The following is a 23396-nucleotide window of genomic DNA, read 5'->3' as shown; positions in this document are numbered from 1 at the left end:
TGGTGCTCAGGATGAAGGACCAACAGTGACTTAGGACGAGCCATTTTAATGACAATACAAAGTCAAGAGTGGGGAGTTCAAAAACACAACAAGCTCTTCCTTGTTTTGTACCTGCCAATATCCATTGGCCAAAGAAAGACATAGCTGACCTCAGATAAAGATAGGGGAAGTGTGCTCCTTCCATGGGTATAGAGAATATTTCTGAACAGTGTCAAATCCACACAGTGAGAGAGCTATGATACAGAGCCCAGTATTTCCTTTTCGTAATATTTTTTTTCTAAAGTGTAGAATTTGATAAATCTTGACATATGTACACACCCATGAACCCATCACAATCACAATCACACATGAACCACATCACAATCACATCAGGATAATAAATACATACCCCACCTCCAAAAGTGTCATCGTGTACTTTTACAATCCCTCCATCCCACTCCTCCCACCAAATCTCTAGTTCCTAGATAACCACAGATCTGCTTTACTATAAATATCTATGCATTTTGTGGATTTTTATGCACATGAAAAGATATAGTATGAACTTTTTTTGGTCTGGTTTCTTTCACTCAGCATAATTATTTTAAGACTCATTCATGTTACAACATGTATCAATAGTTCACTTCTTTTATTGCTGACTGGTATTCTAGTATATGGATATATAATTATTAAACCTATTTATGACATTTGGGTTTTTTCTAATTTTTTTTTTACATTACCAATGAAGCTGCTATGACCATTCATGTACAAGTGTTTATATAGACATATGCCTTCATTCCTTTTGGACAAATCCCTTTGGACAAATACAAGAGCAGTGGCTAGATCATATGAGTGTATATTTAACATTTTAAGAAACTACAAACTGTTTTCCACAGTAGTTGTACTTTCAGTCAGCCTTTCAGTCAGCAGTGACTGAGAGTTCTAGTTCCTCCACATCTTTGCTGACACTTAGTATGGTCAGTATTTTCCGTTTTAATCGTTGTAATAGGTGTGTAGTAGAATCGGATTGTGATTTTTCTTTGCATATCTCTAATGACTAAGGATGCTGAGCATCTATTCGCATCCTTATCAGCCACCTGTTTTGGTGTGTCCAAATTTTTTGTCCATTTTTTTATGGTATTGCTTGTTTTCTTACTGTTGAGTTTGAGAATCCTTAAAGGTTGGTTGGTTGGGTGGTTGGTTGATTGATTTTAAAGAGAGAGACAGCGTGCACATGAGCAGGGGGAGGGGCAGAGGGAGAAGGAAAGAATCCTCAAGCAGACTCCCCACTGCATGCAGAGCCCCATGCAGGGCTTGATCCCTGGACCCCAAGATCATGACCTGAGTGAAAATCAAGACTAGGATGCTTAACTGACTGAGCCACCCAGGCTACCTGAGATTCTTTGTATTTTTTGGTAGAAGACCTTATTCAGGTATATGCTTTAATAAATATCTTCTCCCAGTGTGTGTCTTCTGTTTTTTAATTTTAATAAATCTCAGTTTATTAATTTGATTTTTTATATACACTATTTTGATATTGTATTTAAGAAATCATTGACCATTCAGAGGTCATAGAGACCTTTTCCATTTCCTTCTAGAAGTTTCTCTGCTGTTTCCTTCTAGAAGTTTTCTACTTTTATATTTAGGTCTATGATCCACATTGTGTCAAATTTTGTATATGATACAAAGTATGAAAAAAATCAGTTTCCCTATGGATGTAAAATTTTTCCAGCATCATTTGTTGAAAAAACTATTCTTTCCACTAAATTTCATTTGTACCTTTGTAAAAAATGAATTGTCCATATATACGTGTGGACCTGTTTTAGCTCTCTGTTCCATTGATCTATTTATGCCTTTACATCAATACCACCTGTTACTGTGTTATTGGTATTATATTGATGATTCTGGGTCCTCTGTATCTACATCTGAATTTTAGAATCAGCTTATCAATGTCTAAAAAATAGCCTGGTTATACTTTTATTAGAATTGTATTGAATCTATAGGTCAATTGGGAAAAACTGACAGCTATACAACAGTTAAGTCTTCCTACCTATGAACAGTGGTATATTTTACCATTTATTTGGGTCTTCAGTTTCTCTCACCAATGTTTTTTAGTTTTCAGTGTACAGAAAACCATAAAAATAGTATTTTTTATCTCAATTTCCAATTATTCATTGCCAATATATAGAAAAAATTTTGTACTTATGTCCTTCAACCTTGCAAAATTCAGTAACTTTTATGTAGATCCATTGGATTTTTTACATACAGAATCATGCCATCTGAGAGTAAAGTTTTATTTCTTTCTTTATAATTTGGGTGCCTTTTTTCTTGCCTTATTGTACTAGCAGGAACCTCCAGTAAAATATTGAATAGATACAGTGAGGATGGATCTCCTTTTCTTATTCCTGATCTTATGGGAAAAACATTCAGATCTCACCTGAATGTATTAAGTATGATGTTACCTTGTAGGTTTTTCATAGATGCCCTTTATTGGGTTGAGAAAATTCCCTTCTATGTCTACTTTAGTTGTAACCGTTATCAGAAATGAGTGCTAGATTATGTCTAATGATTTTTCTGCCTTTATGAAGATGATTATGTTTTTATTAGTTTGTTAATATAATGAATTGTTTTTCAGTTTTTAGCTTTTCATTCCAGAGACAAATTCCACTAGGTCATAAGGTATTTTCATTTTAATACATTGTTGAATTTAAATTGGTAAAATTTTGTTTAGAATTATATTGAGTGAAGGATATTGGTCTGGAGTTTTCTTTTCTTTTTTTTTTTTTATAATGTCTAAGTCAAGTTTTAGTCTCAGAATAATGCTGAACTCTCCTCCTCAGTTTCCTGGAAGAGTTTAGAATTGGTATGGCTTCTTCCCTAAATGTTAGTAGAGAAGAAGAGTATTTTTTCTTCCCTAGTGAGTTTTGGTAATTTTTATCTTTCAATTTATTAGTCCATTTCATCCAAGATGTCAAATTTATTGACATAAAGTTGTTCTTAATATTCTCTTATTATTATAATATCTGTAGAATCTGTAGTAATGTCACCTCTCTCATTCCTGTTAATGATAATATGTGTCATTTTTCTCTTTTGCCTAAGCAGTCTGGCTGTAAGTTTATTAATTTTTTTGATCTTCTGAAAAAATCAACTTTTCATTTCATTGATTTTGTCTATTTAACTCTGATTTTTATTATTTTTTCCTTCTGCTTAATGTGGTTTAATTTGCTCTTCTAATTCCTTAAGGTAAAATATGTGCTCATTGATTTGATTCCTCTCTTCTTGAATATGGCTTTTACTGCTACAAATTTTTCCCTAGATATTATTTAAGCAGCATCCAAAAATTTTTGATATGTTGTATATTCATTTTTACTCATTTCAGAATACTTTTAAATTTCCCTTTTGATTTGTTCTTTGACTCATTATTTAGATGTAATTTAATTTCTAAATATTTTAAGATTTTCTAGAGATTATTCTGTTACTGATTTGAATATAACTCCATTGTTATTACATACTCTGTCAGATACTTAAATCCTTTTAAACTTGAGATTTTTTTATGGCCCAGAATATGGTCTATCTTAGTGTATGTTCTGTGTGTACTTGAAAAGAATGTGTATTCTGCTATTTTTTTAAATATCAATTAACATAAATGTATTATTTGTTTCAGGGGTACAGGTCTGTGATTCATCAATCTTATATAATACCCAGTGCTCATTACAACACATACCCTCCCCAATGTCTGTCACCCTGTTACCCCATCCCTCCACCCTCCTCCCCTCCAGCAACCTTCAGTTTGTTTCCTAAGACCAGTGATGGGTAGTAAGGAGGGCACATATTGCATGGTGCACTGGGTGTTATACGCAACTAATGAATCATTGAACTTTACATTGGAAACCGGGGATGTACTGTATGGTGACTAACGTAATAAAAAAAAAACATTAAAAAAAAAAGTCTTTTATGGTTTGTCTCCCTCTCTGGTTTCATCTTGTTTCATTTTTTCCTCTCTTCCCCTATGATCCTGTTTTGTTTCTTAAATTCCACATATGAGTGAGATCATATGATAATTGTCTTTCTTTGATTGACTTATTTCTTAGCCTAATATCCTCTGGTTCCATCCACGTCATTGCAAATGGCAAGATTTCTTTCTTTCTTTCTTTCTTTCTTTCTTTCTTTCTTTCTTTCTTTCTTTCTTTCTTTCTTTCTTTCTTTCTTTCTAAATATTCTATTCGTAAGAGGAATGTTGTGTTTGTTTGCTAGGGCTGCCATAACAAAATGCCATAAACGTGGTGGTTTAAACAACAGAAATTTATTTTCTCATGGTTCTGGAAGTCAGAAGTCTGAAATCAAGGTATCATCAGGTTTCAGTTCTTTTGTGGCCTCTTTCCTTGGATTGCAGATGGCCACCTTCTCACTCTGTCCTCATATGGCCTTTCCTGCGGGTGCACACATCCTTGGTGTCTCTTCCTCTTATTAAGGACACCAGTCACCGTGGATTAGAATCCCACCCTTACGACCTCATTTAACCTCATTTACAACTATAAAGACCCTAACTCCAAATAAAGTCGCATTGGGAGTTAGGGCCTCAACACAAGAATTTTAGGGAAACAATTTACATAACAAGTGTTCTATAAATGTCAATTAGGTCAAATTGGTTGGTTGTATTGTGCAATTCTTTTATATATTCAGTGATTTTTTTCTGTCTACCTGTTCTATCAATTAAAGACAGAAGAAATTGAAATCTCTGGCTATAATTGTGGATTTATTCCTACTTACATTTCTGTCAGCTTTTGCTATATGTATATTAAAGGTCTGTACTTAGATATAGACTTAAATTGCTTAGGATTCTAATAAACTGATGAATTGATCCTTTTTCATTATAAAATTATCTTTTCTGTTTATGGTCATACTATTTGCTCTGAAATCTAATTTGTTGATATTAGATATCCACTCAAGCTTTCTTTTGATAAGTGTTACCATGTATCTCTTCTTTTCATCCTTTTAGTTTTAATCTGTTAGTCTCTGTATATTTAAAGTGTATTTTTCATAGGCATCATATAGTTGGTTCTTGCTTTGTTATCCTATCTAATAATCTCTTCACTTTATTTTAGGTGTTTAGAACCTTATATTTAACATGACCAATGATATAATTAGGTTTAAATCTATCTCATCTTGCTATTTGTTTTCTATTTGTCCCCTCTATGCTTTGTTCCCTTTTCCCTCTTTTCCAGGCTGCCTTTAGATTTTTTTTTTTTTTCTAGTTGAAGTATAGTTGACACACAGTCTTACATTAGTTTCAGGTGTGCCAACATAGTGATTCAACTTTTCTATACATTATGTTGTGTTCACTACAAATGTAGTTACCATCTGTCACCATACAACATTATTACAATGCCATTGACTATATTCCCTATGCTGGACCTTTTATCCCCATGTTGTATTCATTCTGTAACAGGAGGCATGTATTTCCCACTCCCCTTCATCCATTTTGCCCATCCTCCCACCACCTCCCCTCTGACAACCATCAGTTTGTTTTCTGTATTTATGGATTTGTTTCTGCTTTTTGTTGGTTTGTTCATTTGTGTGGGGTTGTTTTGTTTTGTTTTTTTAGATTCTACATATAAGTGAAATCATACAGTACTTGTCTTTCTCAGTCTGACTTACTTCACTTAGCATAATACTCTCTAGGTCTATCTATGTTGTTGCAAATGGCAAGATCTCATTCTTTTTTATGGCTGAGGAATATTCCATTGTATATATGTACCATTTTTCTTTATCCATTCATTTATCAGTGGACACTTGGGTCGTCTCCATATCTTAGCTATTGTAAATAATGCAGCAATAAACATAGGGTTGCCTATATCTTTTCAAATTAGTGCTTTCATTTTCCTTGGATAAATACATAGTAGTGGAATTACTGGATCATACAGTATTTCTGTTTTTAATTTTTTGAGGAAACTCCATACTGTTTTCCACAGCAGCTCACAAATTTACATTCCTACCAGTAGGGCACAAGGGTTTTCTCCACATTCTCTACAACACTTATTTCTTGTTTTTTTGACTCTAGCTATTCTGACAGGTGTAAGGTGATAGCTAACTGTAGGTTAGATTTGCATTTCCCTGATGATTAGCGTTGCTGAGTATCTTTTCATGTGTCTGTTGGCCATTTCAATGACTTCCCTTGGAAAAATGTCCATTCAGGTCTTGTGTCCATTTTTTTTTTTTTTAAGATTTTATTTTTTTATTGGACAGAGAGAGACACAGTGAGAGAGGGAACACCAGCAGGGGGAGTGGGAGAGGGAGAAGCAGGCTTCCCTCCAGGCAGGGAGCCCAATGCGAGGCTCCATCCCAGGACCCTGGGATCATGACCTGAGCCAAAGGCAGACGCTTAATGACTGAGCCACCCAGGTGCCCCTCTTGTGTCCATTTTTTAATTGGAGTATTTGTGGGTTTTGATGTCGAGTTGTATAAAGTCTTTATATATTTTGGATATTAAACCCTTATCAGATATACCATTTGCAAGTATCTTCTCCCATTTCAGTAGGTTGCCTTTTTGTTTTGTTGATAATTTCTTTGTGCAAAAGTTTTTTACTTTGATGTAGTCCTGATTGTTTTTGTTTTTGTTTAACTTGTCTGAGGAGACATGTCTAGAAAAATGTTGCTAAGGCTGATGTCAAAGAAATTATTGCCTGTTTTCTTCTAGGAGTTTTACGGTTTTTATGGTTTCAGATCTCACATTTAGGTCTTTAATCCACTTTGAGTTTATTTTTGTGTATGGTGTAAGCAAGTGGTCTAGTTTCATTCTTTTGCAAGTAGCTGTCTAGTTTGCCCAGCACCATTTATTGAAGAGACTGTCTTCCCTATTGTGTATTCTCGCCTCCTTTGTCATAGACTAATTGAAATGTAGGTGTGGATTTATTTCTGGAGACTGAGTATTATTATGATTCTTTTTTCTCTCTTTAGTTGTCTTACTAACTGTAACTCTTTATTTTGTTATTCTAGTGGTTGCTTTGGGGTTTATAGTATGCATCTTTAACTTACCTACCTTATCTTAACTTTATCTACCTTCCAGTGATACTCTGCAACTTCACAAATAGTGCAAGAACCTTCTGTTCTTATGTTAGTTATGCTTATGTTAGTACAGCAAGTTTTCTCTTCTCCTGGCCTATTGTTGTTATACATTTTACTTTTACGTGTTAATACATCACACTAAATTGTTACTTTTTATGTTTAAATAGTAAATTATCTTTTAGAAGGAATTAATAATAAAATGCTGTGCATATTTACCTATATAGTTACTATTTTCAGCACTCTTTGTCCCTTTGTGTGGATCCATATTTCCATCTGACATCATTCTCCTTCTGCCTGAACGTCCTTTAACCGTTCTTGTAGTGTGGGTCTGCTAGTTCCGAATTCTGTCAGCTTTTGTATGTCTAAAAGGTATTTCACTTAAAAAATTTTTTTCACTAGTTATAAAATCCTAGATGATAAGGGTTTTGTTCCCCCAGGATTTAAAGATGTTGCTCCACTACCTTCTCACTCACATTCTTTACAATGAGAGATCTGCCATAGTCCTTACCTGTGCTGTTCTATATACGATGCGTCTTTCCTTTTCTGCCTCCTTTAAAAGGTTTTCTCCTTATCATTGGTTTTGAGAAACTTAATTATATTGGTGTAGTTTCCTCATGTTTATTTTGCTTAGGTTTCTTTGAGCTTTTTGTATCTGTGGGTTTAGAGATTTATCAGATTTTGAAATTTTTTTTAATTATTTTAACTTTTTTTATAATATTTTTTTATCATATTATGTTAGTCACCATACAGTACATCCCTGGTTTTTGATGTAAAGTTTGATGATTCCTTAGTTGCATATAACACCCAGTGCACCATGCAATACGTGCCCTCCTTACTACCCATCACCAGTCTATCCCATTCCCCCACCCCGCTCCCCTCTGAAGCCCTCAGTTTGTTTCTCAGAGTCCATAGTCTCTCATGCTTCATTCCCCCTTCTGATTACCCCCCCTTTCTTTATCCCTTTCTTCCCCTACCGATCTTCCTAGTTCTTATTTTCCATAGATGATAGAAACCAGATTTGGAAATTTTTTGACTGTTATTTCTTCAAATATTTTTTCTGCCTCTTCTCTATTGAGATACTAAAATTATGTGTATATTATACTTCCTGAAGTTGTCCCACAACTCACTGATGCTCTTTTCATTATTTTTAATTCTTTTTTTCTCTCCAGTTATATTTTGGGTCGTTTTTATTGCTATGTCTTCAAGTTCGCTATCTTTTTTTCCAATATCGTATCTGTACTACCAACATCCTGTGTGTTTTGCATCTTATGCATTTTATTTTTCACCTCTAGAAATTTTATTTGGGTCTTTTTTATATCTTTCAATTTTTTGACCATGTGGATTATAATGATAACTGTTTTACTGTCCTTGCCTGGTGACTAACATCCATGCAAGTTCTAGATTTGATTTCAAATGATTTGTTTTTCTCCTCATTATGGGTAATATTTTCCTGTTATCTCATCATGTTGCTGGATGTTTTTTATTATAAAATATTCTTGAATTTTGATGGCTGTAGTTAAATTACTTGAAATCACTTTACCCTTTTGAGTCTGGCTTTTAAGATTTGTTAGGTGAGACCAGAACTTGTTTAGTGTAGGGCTAATTATTCCCCACTACTAAGGCAACACCTTCTTGAGTACAGTGGAAATCTGCCCCATCAATTATGCAGTTTAAAACATGCTCAGGGGGACAAATTACTTTTGGATATTAGCATAAGTTAAACCTATTTAGAAAAGTAAACCATCTACAACATCCATATCAGGTATCCCAGAGACAGGAATTCTAGATTTTCACAAGTTTGAACAACCCACATCACTGCTTTCATCTATCTGCTTATAATGTGAGACCAAATGTCCTCAAACAGAGAAATATATATGAGTCTACCTCCACCTTCTCTACAAGCTCAAACAAGGCTAAATGTCAGTGTCCTCTCTCTCTTAGGTCCTCATGTGCGATACATCCAAAAACCTGACAACAGGCCCTGCTCCATCACTGATTCTGTCAAACGGTTCCCCAAAGAGGATGCCGCTGAGGGAAATGCCACCAGCCCACCGCAGAACCCACCCACTAACCTCACTGTGGTCACTGTGGAAGGGTGTCCCTCATTTGTCATCCTGGACTGGGATAAGCCACTAAATGATACTGTCACTGGTAAGATCATGGCATGAGGACTGGTAATCTGATGGGAATCATTGATATGTGAATGTGGTACCTGGGTCAAACTGTGTCCTATGAGGTATATCTTAAGGGTCGTAAGTCCTAGCAGAGTTGTATTGCCAAAAGTGTCATATGATGGGAAAACATCATCCGTGTCCTGGTGATGGGCTTCCTGTTAATTTAACAGATCTCTTTAGGTTGCATCCCTTCCATTTCCTCTCAGAACTCTTTTTCACAGTATAAAGGTAGATCTGATCTTTCCATTATCAAGAAAATTACAGATAACATAGGAGAAGTTGGCAGTGCTGATGATATTTAAACCAGTTTTCATTTCACCAACCCAATTTCTAGATTGATCTAGAGGTTTCCCGTGGGCTAAAAGTTCTTCAATTATTTTAGGAGAATTTTTTTTTAGAATTCTAATCCTAGTCAATTTTCTGCTCACCTCAGGAAACTTTAATTCTCTGTCACTCACCTAATCCCTCTAAAAATGACTGTGAAAAATAAAATTCACTCTTTGAATTTATTATATGGGAATTTATTCCTTCATAGTGAACAGGTTAGTCAAACTAGAGAGGAGGAAGAAAAGACTAAGAGGCTGAATCAGCTAGAGGAATACAGCAAATAGTGGGATATTATACAAAGCCGCTGCTGTCCATGTCCTGCCATGCCTGGGATGAGTAGATGGGGTTTGGAGGGGTCCACTGAGAGGCTGTCAGGATGGATAGGGGTTACACAAGGGAAGTAGGGAGTGTGAGATTCAGCATCTGACAAAAAAAAAAAAAAAAATTTTTTTCCTGTGAATAAAGGAGAAAGCAGCAGTTACTTCTCCTCAGACAAAACTGTTTGGTCTGGGCAACTTCTGCTATAAACAGCCTATTTTTGCTTGGCTGGCTTTTTTTTTTAAGCCATATTTTGTGAATTTCATTTTTCATGCAGACCTTGCCTTTGTTTTAAGAAAGAACCAGTCATTGCTCATATTTCCTGGGGATTTGCCTAGTCCTGCTTCTTTACTTGGGACTATGCCAGTAGGTCCTACCATCCCAATATCTAAAATACAATCTCTAAGCATTGATTATCTACATCGATTAAAAGCCCAAAACTCCCAATTCATATAAACTGTGCTAATAAGGAGGAGTTCTCATGACGGGCTGAGGCTTAGTTATCATAAAACCCAATGATCTATAAACTTTCATTAGCCTTAAAGTTGAGGGACATCAAGTTGGAATTGGTTAATATATCTAATAATCTAATACGTATTCCCTTTGGTGTCTCAATATCTGATTTAACTTTTTAAAGGCAAAAGGATTTTCCTTTCCGGTTCATCATGTAACTTTTTTTAATTGTAGAAACTTGTAATCTCCAAAAATAACGAGTATAGTTTATCCATCTAACCAATTACATTTATAACATTGTTACAAAATGTTAATGGGCTGCTTAAGATCTTTGACAAGATACTGGACTTATGATAACAATTTTCATGGATAAGGACCATATCTCTTTAGCTACAATATTTTCTAGATAGAAATAAGTCCATATTTAATCATTACCTAGTCTGTATTTAAATGTTGGACCATAAATCCTATTGTTCTATTCTATTTTTTGCACTGTTGTTTATTTTTAGTGTTTTATTAAATACCACTTGATTTCAGATGTAATCTTTTAGAAACCAGCAGCTCAGATAATACAGAGGTTAGTTCTCAAATCACTGGAAATAGTTTTATAAGAAAGGATTGAGAAGGATAACAAAAAGAGAGTGAAACATATTCTTTACTCCCCAAGTTGGCTTCTGTCAGTAATCTGTCTTTTAATTGACAGGCACATATTACCTGTAATAAATACGCTGAAATTTGGTTGCTTCTATATGTCCCTTCTACACTAAAGTGAAATAGATACACCTAAGAAATTGGCCATAGCCTGGGTCCTTGAAGAATTTTAAGTTATGAGGTGCTGCTTTGTGATATGCCAAGAGCGTGCCAGCATAGATTTAAATCCCAGACTGGCTGCGTACTATATATGCAACTTAACCTCTTTGCTTTAGTTTCCTTATTTGTAATAATAATAATAATAATAATAACTCCCACTGCTATCAACTAAGGATAATTTTTCTTAGAGAGGGATGGGGGAAGGGCAGAAGGAGAGGGAGAAAGAATTTTTTTTTAAGATTTTATTTATTTATTTGTTTGTTTGTTTATTTATTTGTTTAATTTTAGAGCTTGAGCTGGGGGAAGAGGGAAGGAGGAGGGAGAAGGTGGGGGAAAAGAATCTCAGACAGACTCCCTGCTGAGCCTGAAGCCCAATGTGGGGGCTCCATCTCACAACCCTGAGATCATGACCTGAGCCAAAACCAAGAGTTGGATGCCTAACCGTCTGAGCCACCAGGCGCCCCTATGAGGATACAATTAAACAGAATTTAAATCGGCAGCATTAGTCAAAAGCTGTTAAATTAATGTTTGTCAGTAGTAGCAATGGTGGGACTGGTAGAAATAGTGTCACCGTTATTATTTTCATGCTCTGTTTTCATGACCAAACTCTAATTTTCCAATCTTAATAATAAATAGGATTTTTTCTTTTAAGTAAATGTTCTCTTAATAGGGCAGTAATACCCTCTGAGGAGGAAAAATACCAGTTATTCAGTGTTAGTTCTTTATAAATTCCTTGTATCTTTACTGTTAAGGAATTTATAAAGCCCATATTTTAATTTTTTTCCATATTTTAAAATATGGTAAGAAATATGGACACATACTAAGTATCTGTCTTTACCTTCAGAATATGTCTATAGATGTTCATTCCAAACATTAATATTCCATTTCTATGGCGTTGGTGGACTTATGAAAAAGCTATGATTGCTTTAAAACATTATAAATGAAGGATATATTTACAAAGCCCAAGAATATACATTCAAAAGCTAGAATTCTAAGAGAAATTCTATTTTTTTTTATTTATGAAAATAAATTCTATATTTTGAAAACTTGTTTGGGTCTTTCAGAATAAAAATAGTATTAAATGAGCACTTAAAAATGAGTCAAAAGAAAATTAGAGAAGATATGCAGTAAGAGTTTCTAGTACTAAGAGCCTGGGATAAGATTAAAAAGAATATTACATAGTCAATGAGAAGTATCCTATGCCAAAGATGTTTTTTGGAAGGTGGTTGCTTTCATGCATAGTCAACTGGAGAGTGATATAATTTTTTCTTTCAGTGACTAAGAATCTTTCCAATTGGAATCTTTCAAGTTTTTGTGACCCTAGTTTCAAAATACAACTCAGGGATGATAAGGGATAATAAAAGCAACAGCAATAATAGGTACCACCTGTTGGAAAAAAAATGCAAAATACTATTAAGCACTTTCTATATATTCCTAATTTATTCCCCAACAACAACACTATGAAGAGATATTATTGACATTTTACAGATGGGAAAACTGAGACTGAGATCAAGGCAAGTGGCTTGGTCTGTCTCTTTTCATTGAGCCATGCAGTTTCCTTTTTTTTTTTTTTTTTTTTGGAGAGGACTAACTAGCCCCTACCATGCCCTTTAATAGAAAAGTCATGAGTGTTTTCAGTCCCTCATATCAGAAGCATCTAACCCTGTATCCAACAAGCAGTTTCCATTTTTAAAAAATCAGTTTTACTTCCATTATGATTATTCCCATCTTTTTCTAGTAAATATTGCTTCACAGCTGAGAAAAAGATATAAAATGGGTATATTTGAATTCAGGGCCCTCCCCTTCCCTCCCTTCCCACCGTCTGTGAGGACAGAAAGCCAACTGGGAGATAGGTTGGGAATAGAAGAGTTTGAGGAAGGAAATACTAAATACCAGCCCTTAGTCCTTTGGTAGCTGCACTAATGCGTCCAGATACAATGGCCAGTGCCTTCTAGTTTAATTTTGGAATTTTGGAAGGGTGGTCATACAAAATTATTAAGAAAGAGCTATCCTCCTTTTTCGATTTTTAAATATACCATTAAAACTTCTTCCCAAATTGAGGTTGGTGATTATATCTTCCTCGGTCTTTCATAGTTTCAGTTTTATTTCCAGTCTCCCTCTCCCACCTTTGGTCTCAGTGCTGATAGCAGAAATCCCCAGGAACTTGCCTTTGCAGCCTTCTCACTTTCCCTGATGGCTACATTCGTGTATTTTGAGTGGGGTTTGTTGTTCTTTGTTGTTTTTTGAGTTTTTAATCCTCTGCATGATCTTGTCACATACATTAAACTAAACCCCAATTGAGAGCAGGGAAAAGCAACTAACAAATTTATAAATTATGTTCTTAATCTGAAAGTCTTTCTCTTGGTTAGTCCTGCAAGTTCATAGAAACATTGCCTTTAAGTGACATTTATGGAGATCGTTATGCATACTTTAAGGTCATAGTTTTTTTAAAAAGGATAATTATCAGGAAGGCATATGTAAGCAATAGGTACAAAACTTTGTAACTTACATAAGCAATAGGTACAAAAATCCCATAACTCTATAGTTCAGAATAATGAACTCTCATTCATTATTTGGTTAACTATTATTTGCTACATGATTTTTAAACCCAATTTTTTTTTGTAGCAGCACCATGAATGCAGTGGCCTTTTCCCCAGCTATATAGTAAAGCTCCATAGAGAAAGAAACGTGGCTTCTACTCAAGTACCACTTCTCATACACTGCTTTCCCCCATACTGAGCGTTCCAACGAGAGCAGACTGTCCGACTTGCCTAGCAAAATCACTGGTTACCAGTCCAAAGCTGTCATCAGTCTTCACAGTTACCAAGACTTCTGTATTCCAGTAAAGGGAAAGCAGAAATGGTCAATGAGCAACTCCCAAAATGCTTTGGGACCTTCATCATCCACTCACCACCCCCATCTGGAAATTGCTAATGTGTAAGATCAGTAGGCCTCAAGAACTGCAGTCTAAATTGCTCACTTTTATGAGAATGACTTTATGATGCTGTTAGCCTTAAGAACAATGAAATCAGCTGGGATGTAAAGACAAGTATTTGTTGGCTTTTTCACTTTTCAGAATATGAAGTTATATCCAGAGAAAATGGGTCATTCAGCGGAAAGAACAAGTCCATTCAAATTACAAATCAAACCTTCTCCACAGTAGAAAATCTAAAACCAGATACAAGGTAAGCCACCTGTGCTGTTACAGGTGAATTCTGAGAGTGTGAAAGTTGTAACAAAGGAATGAGATGACATCGTCTGTCTTTGTCTTAAGGGACGGTTTAGTTTGCATTTCATTCTTTGGCTTACTGTGCACAGCAGTAGATACCTCTAGAGTCATGTTTTGCAAATACACAAGTTATTGGTGGGGACACAAGAGCCGACAAGGTGGTCTTGTAAGTTAGCATTCTAGGTGAGAACATTGAAACATAGAAGGTCATTAATACCAAATGTTGATGTTAAGTACCAAAATTTAGAGAAGGAAAGGTCTGTAGACCAGACACAACTGGAGTGTGTATGATGTAAACTCAATCTGAAAACAGAAGAATTTGGCTGACCTGCTGGCAAGAGGAGGGCAAGGAAATAAAAGCTATGTAACAGATGTAGATGAAAATTTGTGATCGTTAATGCTTCAAATAACTACAGACCATTCCCTGGCATAGCAGTCCTTTGCTGTTGGGGTCTTTTTATCACAAACAAATGAGAATCAATTTTTGAAAATAGAAATATATAGTATTAGCAATTCTCTACAATAAAAAAAAGACTTTTCTTGGCACCTCTTATTACACATTGGTACCAGGTTTTTTATATTACTGTATGGTTTTGTCATTTCTTTTTAAATCTAAAATACCCAATATTTTATCAGCTCATTGTATTGCAAGAAAAATAAGGACCTTACACACTTCTAGCAATGTAATAGGGAAGGTTGTTTTGTTTTGTTTTACATGGCTAAATCATCAAGTTTATTACTCAAGGAGATTCTTGAATGGATACAGCCAAGCATTTCCTTAATAAAGCCAATGTACTAAATTCATTTTGGGACTAAATAGCACTCTCTGTGGAAAATCAATTTCTTTTCTCAAACTCCAGAACACTGTTTGATAAGCTGTCTGTGCTTTCAGTTAAAATGAAAACACCCTCACATCTTAAGTTCAAGTACAGCAAGCCACATAGATCCGTTTTCAGAGAGACACAATCAGGAATCTTTCCAGATTGAATATTTCATAGGTTGATAAAGTTTCTTGATATCTAAAAAGATCAGCAGAGGCAAAGACTGGAACTCCAGCATTAGAAATTTGTTCATATGTTTTATTTATATCTTTCATTGTCATCAGTTGATTGAATTGAACCAGATATTGAATACGACCCTCAAAAGAGCCTATTTTAGTTCTGATAACAAAGAACCTCTTTTAATCTTTTTAGGAAAAAAGAAAGCATCTAGTTCATTCTAGGTGGTTTGCTGTGTATAAACTGTAGTCCTATAGTGCAAATATAATACTTTCCACAAGCATTTTTTTCTTTAAAGTTCTCTATTTTGAGCTGTAATATGGAAAATTTTACAACTGCTATTTTTTTTAAAGGATTTAAGGTAGCCAAAATAAGCATGTATTTCAGTAAAAGCCTATTTGATGATCTTGGTTCTGTTTCCTTAGTGAGATTAACAGGGAGAGAGAGACTATTTTTAACCTAATTATTTAAGGAAAGAGTAAAAAAGAAAAAGTTATTTAGTTTGGACTTTTTAAAAGGTGGATTTGGGCTTACAGAATGTGGATGGTTTCCAATTTCTTGCTTTTTATTTCATTTAATACATTGAAAAGCATATTAAAAGTATCTAATTTCTAAATGTTCATTGTGTTCCTTTTCTGAATTAGGCGATCCTCAAATCTTCTCAGAGTTCACCTATTAGTCATGATCAGAAGTAGAAAATAATTATTTCAGTGACATTTTTAAGCCTGATTTGTTTATAAAAGATGTGTGTTTCCATTCAGCTAAGATTTGTTAAGTGTCAGCAGTGTGGTTGGTGTTGTGACTACACACATGAATAAATGTGGTGCCGGAGCTTGAGGTAGTGGGGTCGGCAGTCAGTAACCGATCATTCTATACAAAGTGGTGAGAGCTCTGGAAAAAATATGTACAAGTTGCAAGGGGAACGCAGAGTGGGTGGCACTTGACAAAGTCTGGGGAAGTTGGGAAGACTTCCTAGAGGAGGTGACAACTGGGCTCAGGCTTGAAGAATGTGTAGGAAGGAGCTAGCTACGTAACTGTGGTGGGGAAAGAAATACCAGAGACAATAGTCCACGTCAGTGCAGAGGCCCAAATGGCATGGTTGTGTACAGTGGAGAGTCCGCTGCTTTCCCCAGTGAAAGGGGTAAAAAGTGGACAGAGGCAGTGGAAGCAACAAGAGGCTGTGGAGGGCATTCTGCGCCAGATCAGGGACCTTGGTCAACAGATGGGGAGACCCAGAAAGATGGTAACTGGGAGTGACTTGCTCCAACTTTTTTTTAAAGTATTGTTATGACTTTGATTTAGTTGGAGTAATCACTTTTGGTACTAGAGTCACTTACAATGAGGAACAGTTGGTAGAATAAATCGAACAAAAACTTTTTGTTAATGTCTTGCAAGAGTGCCATTTTGGCATCTTGCCTAATTGGCCAAATAGGTGCATAAGAGAAGAGGACCCCTGGGCTAAGTTGCATTTCATTCTGGAATCACAGGACTAATTAGTCATGGAGTTCATGTCTAGCTTCTGGCTGTAGTTGTCGTAGGACTTATGCTAATTGTTTCTGGAGTTTACCTCAATTATAGGACTTACACTAATTGTTTCTGGAGTTTATAGCCTTGTGCCTTTTATCCCGCCATGGCGTAGGTGTCTTTCCTGTCACTTCTGTCTTGTGAAGGCCTGATGGGCCTTCTGAACAGGGACCCCTACAACTACCCAAATCTCAAGATAAGCAAAGCCCAAAGGAGGCTCTTTCTGGATTTGTCTTTGGGAAAAAATAATATTAAGTTTAGGAATCCCTGAAATCAGAATCCCATGCCAGTTTTGCCAGTCGGCATAAGTTTTTGGGGTCATTAAGTGTATTTATTTGGCTTATTTTATTGGTATAATTGAATGAAATCCTTTCAGCTATAAGGACTGTTTAAAAAAAAGGATTGTTAATATTCATATCTATGATTTGACCAGGACTATACTGCGAGTCCCTAATGGGTCATGATTTTAAAGTTGCATTTCAGCAGTTTGAAAACATTTCCCCATTTGGGACAGATATGATACACATGAATATAAAGGTGCTCTGATGAAAATTGTTTAGTCTACAATTTGTGGAACTTTGTGGTGGTCAGGTAGTTCAGTCCCCGTGAGTGGGAATGCAGTCTGTGCTCTCTTAAAGGTATGCTAGAGATTAATTTGTTCATTTAACAGACAAGAAAAAAAACGTTTTCAACTGAACTATTATGAGTTGAAACCCCTATTAATCAAAATAATGAGTTAAGAATAAAATGAAGTTGAATTATTTCATTTAATTTGAGATTTCTGAAGCCAGAAGCACCTGGGAAAACAAAAGTAACACCCATGAAACAACTGGAAAGCATGGTAAAACAGCATAAAAGATCACGTAGGACCTACTGAAGTCTTGCAATTTAAAAGAGGAGAGAAAGCCTCACAGAATACTTGATACTAGACCTTGATGGTAAAGGATATAATTGAATGGGACAGACTGGCAAGAAAAGAAAGAGCAGCAAAGGTATTGCTCCTCCCAGTCAAGGCCACGGGTATGGCTTGGGCGAATTACAAGTCGTCCTCCGAGTTACTACTGACAGGGTTGGTCAGAATAATAAAATTACGAGTGCCAAATGTGGGTTTGTTAGCTTTTGGTTTTTTTATGCAAGCTTTTTCCATACTATCTTATGTTGTTAAAGCAAGATTTCTTTCCATTATATATTTTCTGCCCCAACCATGATCCAAGATTAATGCTAATAAAAGACACGCTGTAAAATAAAGAGGAAGTATGTACAGGATGCAGCCACCAGGTGGTTTTTATTACCTATAAAGAATGACTTTAGTCACATTTTAGTGCTCAGGGAAAATTGTATTCCCAATAGGCAAACTTTGAATTATAGCTGTTAAAGTCCACCACCACCACCACCACCACCACCACCACCACCACCACCCCTCTGTGAGCTTCTGGAATTCCCTCTCTGAAGAGCTAGGAGATAATAACTTTTGAAAGAATTACTGTAGCTGTGTTCCAATTTCAGGAGACACATGTATATAATTTATTTTAGGAGCATTTTTCATCATTTGTCTTGACTGAAAAACATGAGATCTAAAAAAAGGTGATAATTACTGGCTGACCATTTGTTACACACCGGGACGGGAGGAGTAGAGCTTGACGATAGAACTTTTAACCCAAAAGAATCAATGCAGAGAAAATAGACCCCCAGAGCTTTTTAGGTTAAAAATTCCAAGGAGTCTAGAACCAAAAGTACAGTGGACTGTGTTACCTTTTTCCTCTCACCCTGTATGCCAACCTTCTCCTGGCCTGTTGTTACCACGTAGCCAGGTTTTTATCTCCTTTGCAGAAGCTCAAAAAATGACCACAGGGAGGGACCAGCCAACAGCTGTCTTGCTGCAGGAGAATTTGGCTACACACTGGTATGAGATGTTTCTATCTATAGAGTGGAGCCCCATGGCTGCTCTGGGGCACCTGGCTGCAGTTCCAAAGGTGACACAGTAGGGACTACCCCAGCCTTGCCAACAAATGCTTGCAACCTCGGTGGGCTTTGGTCGTGTCTTTGCATGGGGAGGAGGAGATGTGGTGTGGAATCATCAGGTGAAGCAGGAGAGATGAACTAACAGAGGCACACGCTGTGCGGCAACTCCATCTCTTTCTTTCCAGGACCCCCTCTCTCACCGCCTACCCCTAAAATACAAAGAAAATATCAATATGTGGAATCAGTACCCAACTAGCCCACTCCCCAATATTTATTTTCCATTTATTTCCCCCATGAAACCTCAATGTGCGGCTCTTGTTGAGCCGAAAGAAAAAGAAAAGTACTAAGAGGAGCCTCTCCTATCTGCAGCCAACCACTTTGCGTGCAAAGACCACTATGGTTATTTTTAGTTCGGGGAACAGAAGAACTGATAAAGTAGGTGTCGGACATGAAGTCTCATACCGCTGCTTAAGGGACCAGGAAGTATGAAGTAACGAATTGATCTCCAAGTCTCTCCCACTTCTAAAATGAGAAATTCTTATGCTATCCAAAGATATCACAGAATCAGTGGGAAACTGGCACTGAAAATAAACCCCAAATCTAGGTTAAGTATGACAGCAAGTAGAACGTCCTGATAAACCATTTTTCTTTGAATCTCTATCTGTGGTCCGCAGTTTGTTTTCAGACAGATTGTTTCTAGCACACATTTGGATACTCCATTGATAGGCTAGGTTCTTCCTGATGAACAGGCTGGACAACACAGATGGACACACAGTCGCTACACGGAAAAGACGAAAAGCTCCATAATCTCTTCACATGGGCCCTTCTCTCCTAACTTGACTAAAAAACTGAAGAATCCGTTGTGTGTGCCTGATACACATGTGGCCTGGCAATTTCCTATGGAAAATGTAGTCTGTCTGGTAATTAAGATATAAATCAAGTTCACTTAATGTACTCATGTACTTCTGTCCTCTGTAGCCCGGGAAGTTTCTGGAGAACAGTTCTTCCTCTAAAACTAAAGCACACTGAAGTTTCCTATCGCTGACAGCGAGGGCAGTTCGGGACTATCGTTGATGTTGTTTGATTTAATAAAATCTTGGCCCTAAAAGTAAATGGGAATAGAGGCAGCAACTTCTCATAAACTATAATTCTGGCCGCACAAAAGCAGCATGTGGAGTAGCCGTTATGCCCGTATTCATGGTGTTCTGTGAAATTCCGGTCTCTGCAGATTCTGTATTAACTGTTCAACATCTTTTCTCATGGGCTTTGTAGAAAGGAGTAAAATAAACGAGCAGAGCATTAGGCACTTGATTGATTTTCCTTGTAGGTGTGGGTAGCAGGACCATCGCTTCATCATTGAAGAAAGAAATTTAGGGGATTGCTCAGTTTTGCAACTTTTCTTCTGGCAAAAGTATAGCTAAGAGCATGGAACTCCAGTAGTCTATAAAGAGAGCAATTATTCTTTCACATGAATATATTCTTTTCATTACTTTTCACTTAGAATTCCTTAGTCAGGGGAGGGGGGCAGAAATGCATAGCAACACTGTAGACTTGGAGTGCAGCCCAGATCTGGAATTTCTTGTCCCTGTAGAAATGGGAGATACGAGAATGTCCCTGAGGACGTACTGGGCAGCTGGTTGATGATACCTGATGCCTGTTGATGCCTGCTGATGCCCTGGTCCTCTGCCCTCTGTCCCTGATCAGGACTTATTTTATCCTCTAATGAATGTCCCTGCAGCTCTGTCCTTTTGGTCAGTACAATGTCTACATGTGGCAGGTATCCAGAAATGCCTGGAGAACTGATTGATTGGATTTCTCTTTCATTGTTTGAGTGCTCGTTACTCATTTTTTCATATTCTGCTCTCCCATTTCTCTCCCCCTGCCTGAAGCCCTACCTGAATAGGCCTCAAATATTTCAAGACCACATCGGGGTAGTATTAGCTAACCAAACCACTCAAACAACAGGCAGATAAAGGGTGGTCTTTCTATAGAAAAGGCAGGTTGCTTAAAGTTTGAGACTTTTGCTAGAGTGAAAACTAACTTTTAAATCAATGGGAGTATGTAAGTAAAAAGTTCATCAAATAATGAAAACTATAATTTATCTCTATTAGAGGCAAAAATAGAGGGAAACTGTTACAGAGAGAAAGAAAGGAGGGGAAGGCAGGAAATGACAGAAAAATGTGTCTACCCTATAACCAAATCTGAAAGTTAGTTCAGATTAGATCCTACAGGTTGGAGGGTCCCCGTCTCTGACAGTTTCCCCCATGAACTACAGATCCTACTGTTTGAAACCCTGGTTTTTCACTTTTCTATGAATCGGTATTTAGTTTTTACGCTGATTTTCACAGTTGTTCTCAAACTCTACCCTCTGTTATCCCACTCCTCTGGAATAGTGTTTTAGCACTTTCTAGACTCTTAATTGAAATCTTAGAATTTTTTGTTAATGTTTTTCCTAGCCTATGGAGCTATTTTGATGGCAGACAGAAGGACTCATCTGCTGAATTTTTATTCTTCCCAATAACGCACTAGCTGTACCCTTATTATAAACTTTACAACCCCACAAGCAAGTACGTAGATACAGAACAGTTCTGCCTTGAGAGTTCTATGGCAATGTTTGTCAAGTTCCCCAATAACAAAATCAGCTTTTAAAAGATTTTCTAGACATAGAAATTTAATACTAGAGAATGTTTATAATCGCTTACTATGTACCAAGCACCTTGCTTTTGTAGGTGTTATCTCATTTCTTCCTCACAAAAAAACTGAATGAATTCTGTTCATTCCGCTTCCTAAATTCTACTTCCCAGAACCAACCATTCTCAATTTTTTTTCCAGCTTTATTATGGTATAATTGACAAAACTGTAAGATATTTAAAGTATATACAACATGATGATTTGATATGCATACACATCGTGAAATGATCCCCCCCCCCAATCAGCTTAATTAACACAACCATCACCTTGTGTATTTACCTATTTGGGGGCAATGGTGAGAACATTTAAAGTCTACTCTTAGCACATTTCTTTTTTTTTTTTTTTTTAAGATTTTATTTATTTATTCGACAGAGAGAGAGACAGCCAGCGAGAGAGGGAACACAAGCAGGGGGAGTGGGAGAGGAAGAAGCAGGCTCATAGCGGAAGAGCCCGATGTGGGGCTCGATCCCATAACGCCGGGATCACGCCCTGAGCCGAAGGCAGACGCTCAACCGCTGTGCCACCCAGGCGCCCCAGCACATTTCGATCATACAGCACAATGTTATCAACTATAGTTGATAATGTTACACATTAGATCCTCGGATCTTATTCATCTTATAACTGAAAGTTTGTATCCTTTGACCAAGATCTATTTCCCCCAGCCCCTGGCAACCACTTTTCAACTCTATTTCTATGAGTTTGACTTTTTTTGAGATTCAACATGTAAGTGACACCATGCAAGCGTTTCTTTTACTCCACATCCTCACCAGCATTTGTTACCTCTTGTCTTTTTGTTAATAGATACCCTAACAGGTGTGAGACGGTACCTGATTGTGCCTTTGATTTGCATCTCCTGGACAACTAGTGATGTCAAACACCTTTTTATGTACCTGTTGGCCATCTGTATAACTTCTTTGGAAAAAATGTCTATTTAGGTCCTTTGCCCATTTTTTTAATTCAGTTACTTGCTTTTTTGCTATTGAGTTGCTAGTGTTCCCTATATATTTTGTATATTAGCCCCTTAACACACACACGTTTTACAAATATTTTCTCACATTCTATAGGTTACCTTTTCTTTGTGTTGATGCTTTCCTTTGCTGTGCAGAAGCCTTTTAGTTTTATGTAGTCCCACTTATTTTAGCTTTTGTTGCCTTTAATTTTGATATCAAATCAAAAAAATCATTGCCAAGTCTGATGTCAAGGAGATTACCCCCTATGCCGTTAGCTTCGTGGTTGCAGATCCTATATTCAAGTATTTAATCCATTTTGAGTTAATTTTGTGTATGGTGTAAGATAGTGGTCCAGTTTTATTCTCTTAGATGTAGCTGTCCAGTTTTCCCAACACCATTTATTTGAAGAGACTGTTCATTTCCCCAATTGTATATTCTTGTCTCCTTTGTCATAAATTCACCATATATGGGTGAGTTTATTTCTGTGCTATTATGTTCCATTAATTTATGTATCTGTTTTTATGCCAATACCATACAATTTTGATTACTAAAGCTTTGTACTATAGTTGGAAATCCAGGGCCATGATGCCTTCAGCTCTGTTCTTTTTCAAGATTGCTTTGGCCATTCTGGGTCTTCTGTGGTTCCATACAAATGACAGGATTCATTGTGGTATTTTTGTGGAAAATGCCATTGAAATTTTGGTAGCAATTGCATTAAATCTATAGATTGCTTTGGATAGTAGGGAAAATTTAACAGTATTAATTCTTCTAATCCATTAACATGGGATGTCTTTCCATGTACTTGTGTTTTCTTCAATTCCTTTTGAATTTCTTAGTTTTCAGTGTACAGATTTTTTACCTCCTTGGATAAATTTATTCCTAAGTATTTTATTCTTTTTGATGCTCTTATAAATGGAAT

The 23396-nt window shown here is 36.4% G+C and overlaps 1 protein-coding gene across 18 annotated transcripts in view; it reads left to right on the top strand.

Moving 5' to 3' along the window:
* Nucleotides 1-23396, top strand: part of LOC103673262 (ABI family member 3 binding protein) — a 231995-nt gene that overhangs the window by 194521 nt on the left and 14078 nt on the right. For all 18 annotated transcript variants that reach the window (XM_040621162.1, XM_008702020.2, XM_008702019.2 and 15 more), the window contains 2 exons: nt 8983-9192; nt 14200-14308. In XM_040621162.1, the coding sequence (XP_040477096.1) occupies nt 8983-9192; nt 14200-14308 (319 nt within the window). The remainder of the gene's footprint in view (nt 1-8982; nt 9193-14199; nt 14309-23396) is intronic.

This window comes from Ursus maritimus, unplaced genomic scaffold (assembly GCF_017311325.1).
Source record: "Ursus maritimus isolate PB19 unplaced genomic scaffold, ASM1731132v1 scaffold_4, whole genome shotgun sequence".
NCBI lineage: Eukaryota > Metazoa > Chordata > Mammalia > Carnivora > Ursidae > Ursus > Ursus maritimus.
The sequence above is the reverse complement of the archived record's forward strand: the minus strand, read 5'-3'. Positions and strand labels throughout refer to the sequence as shown.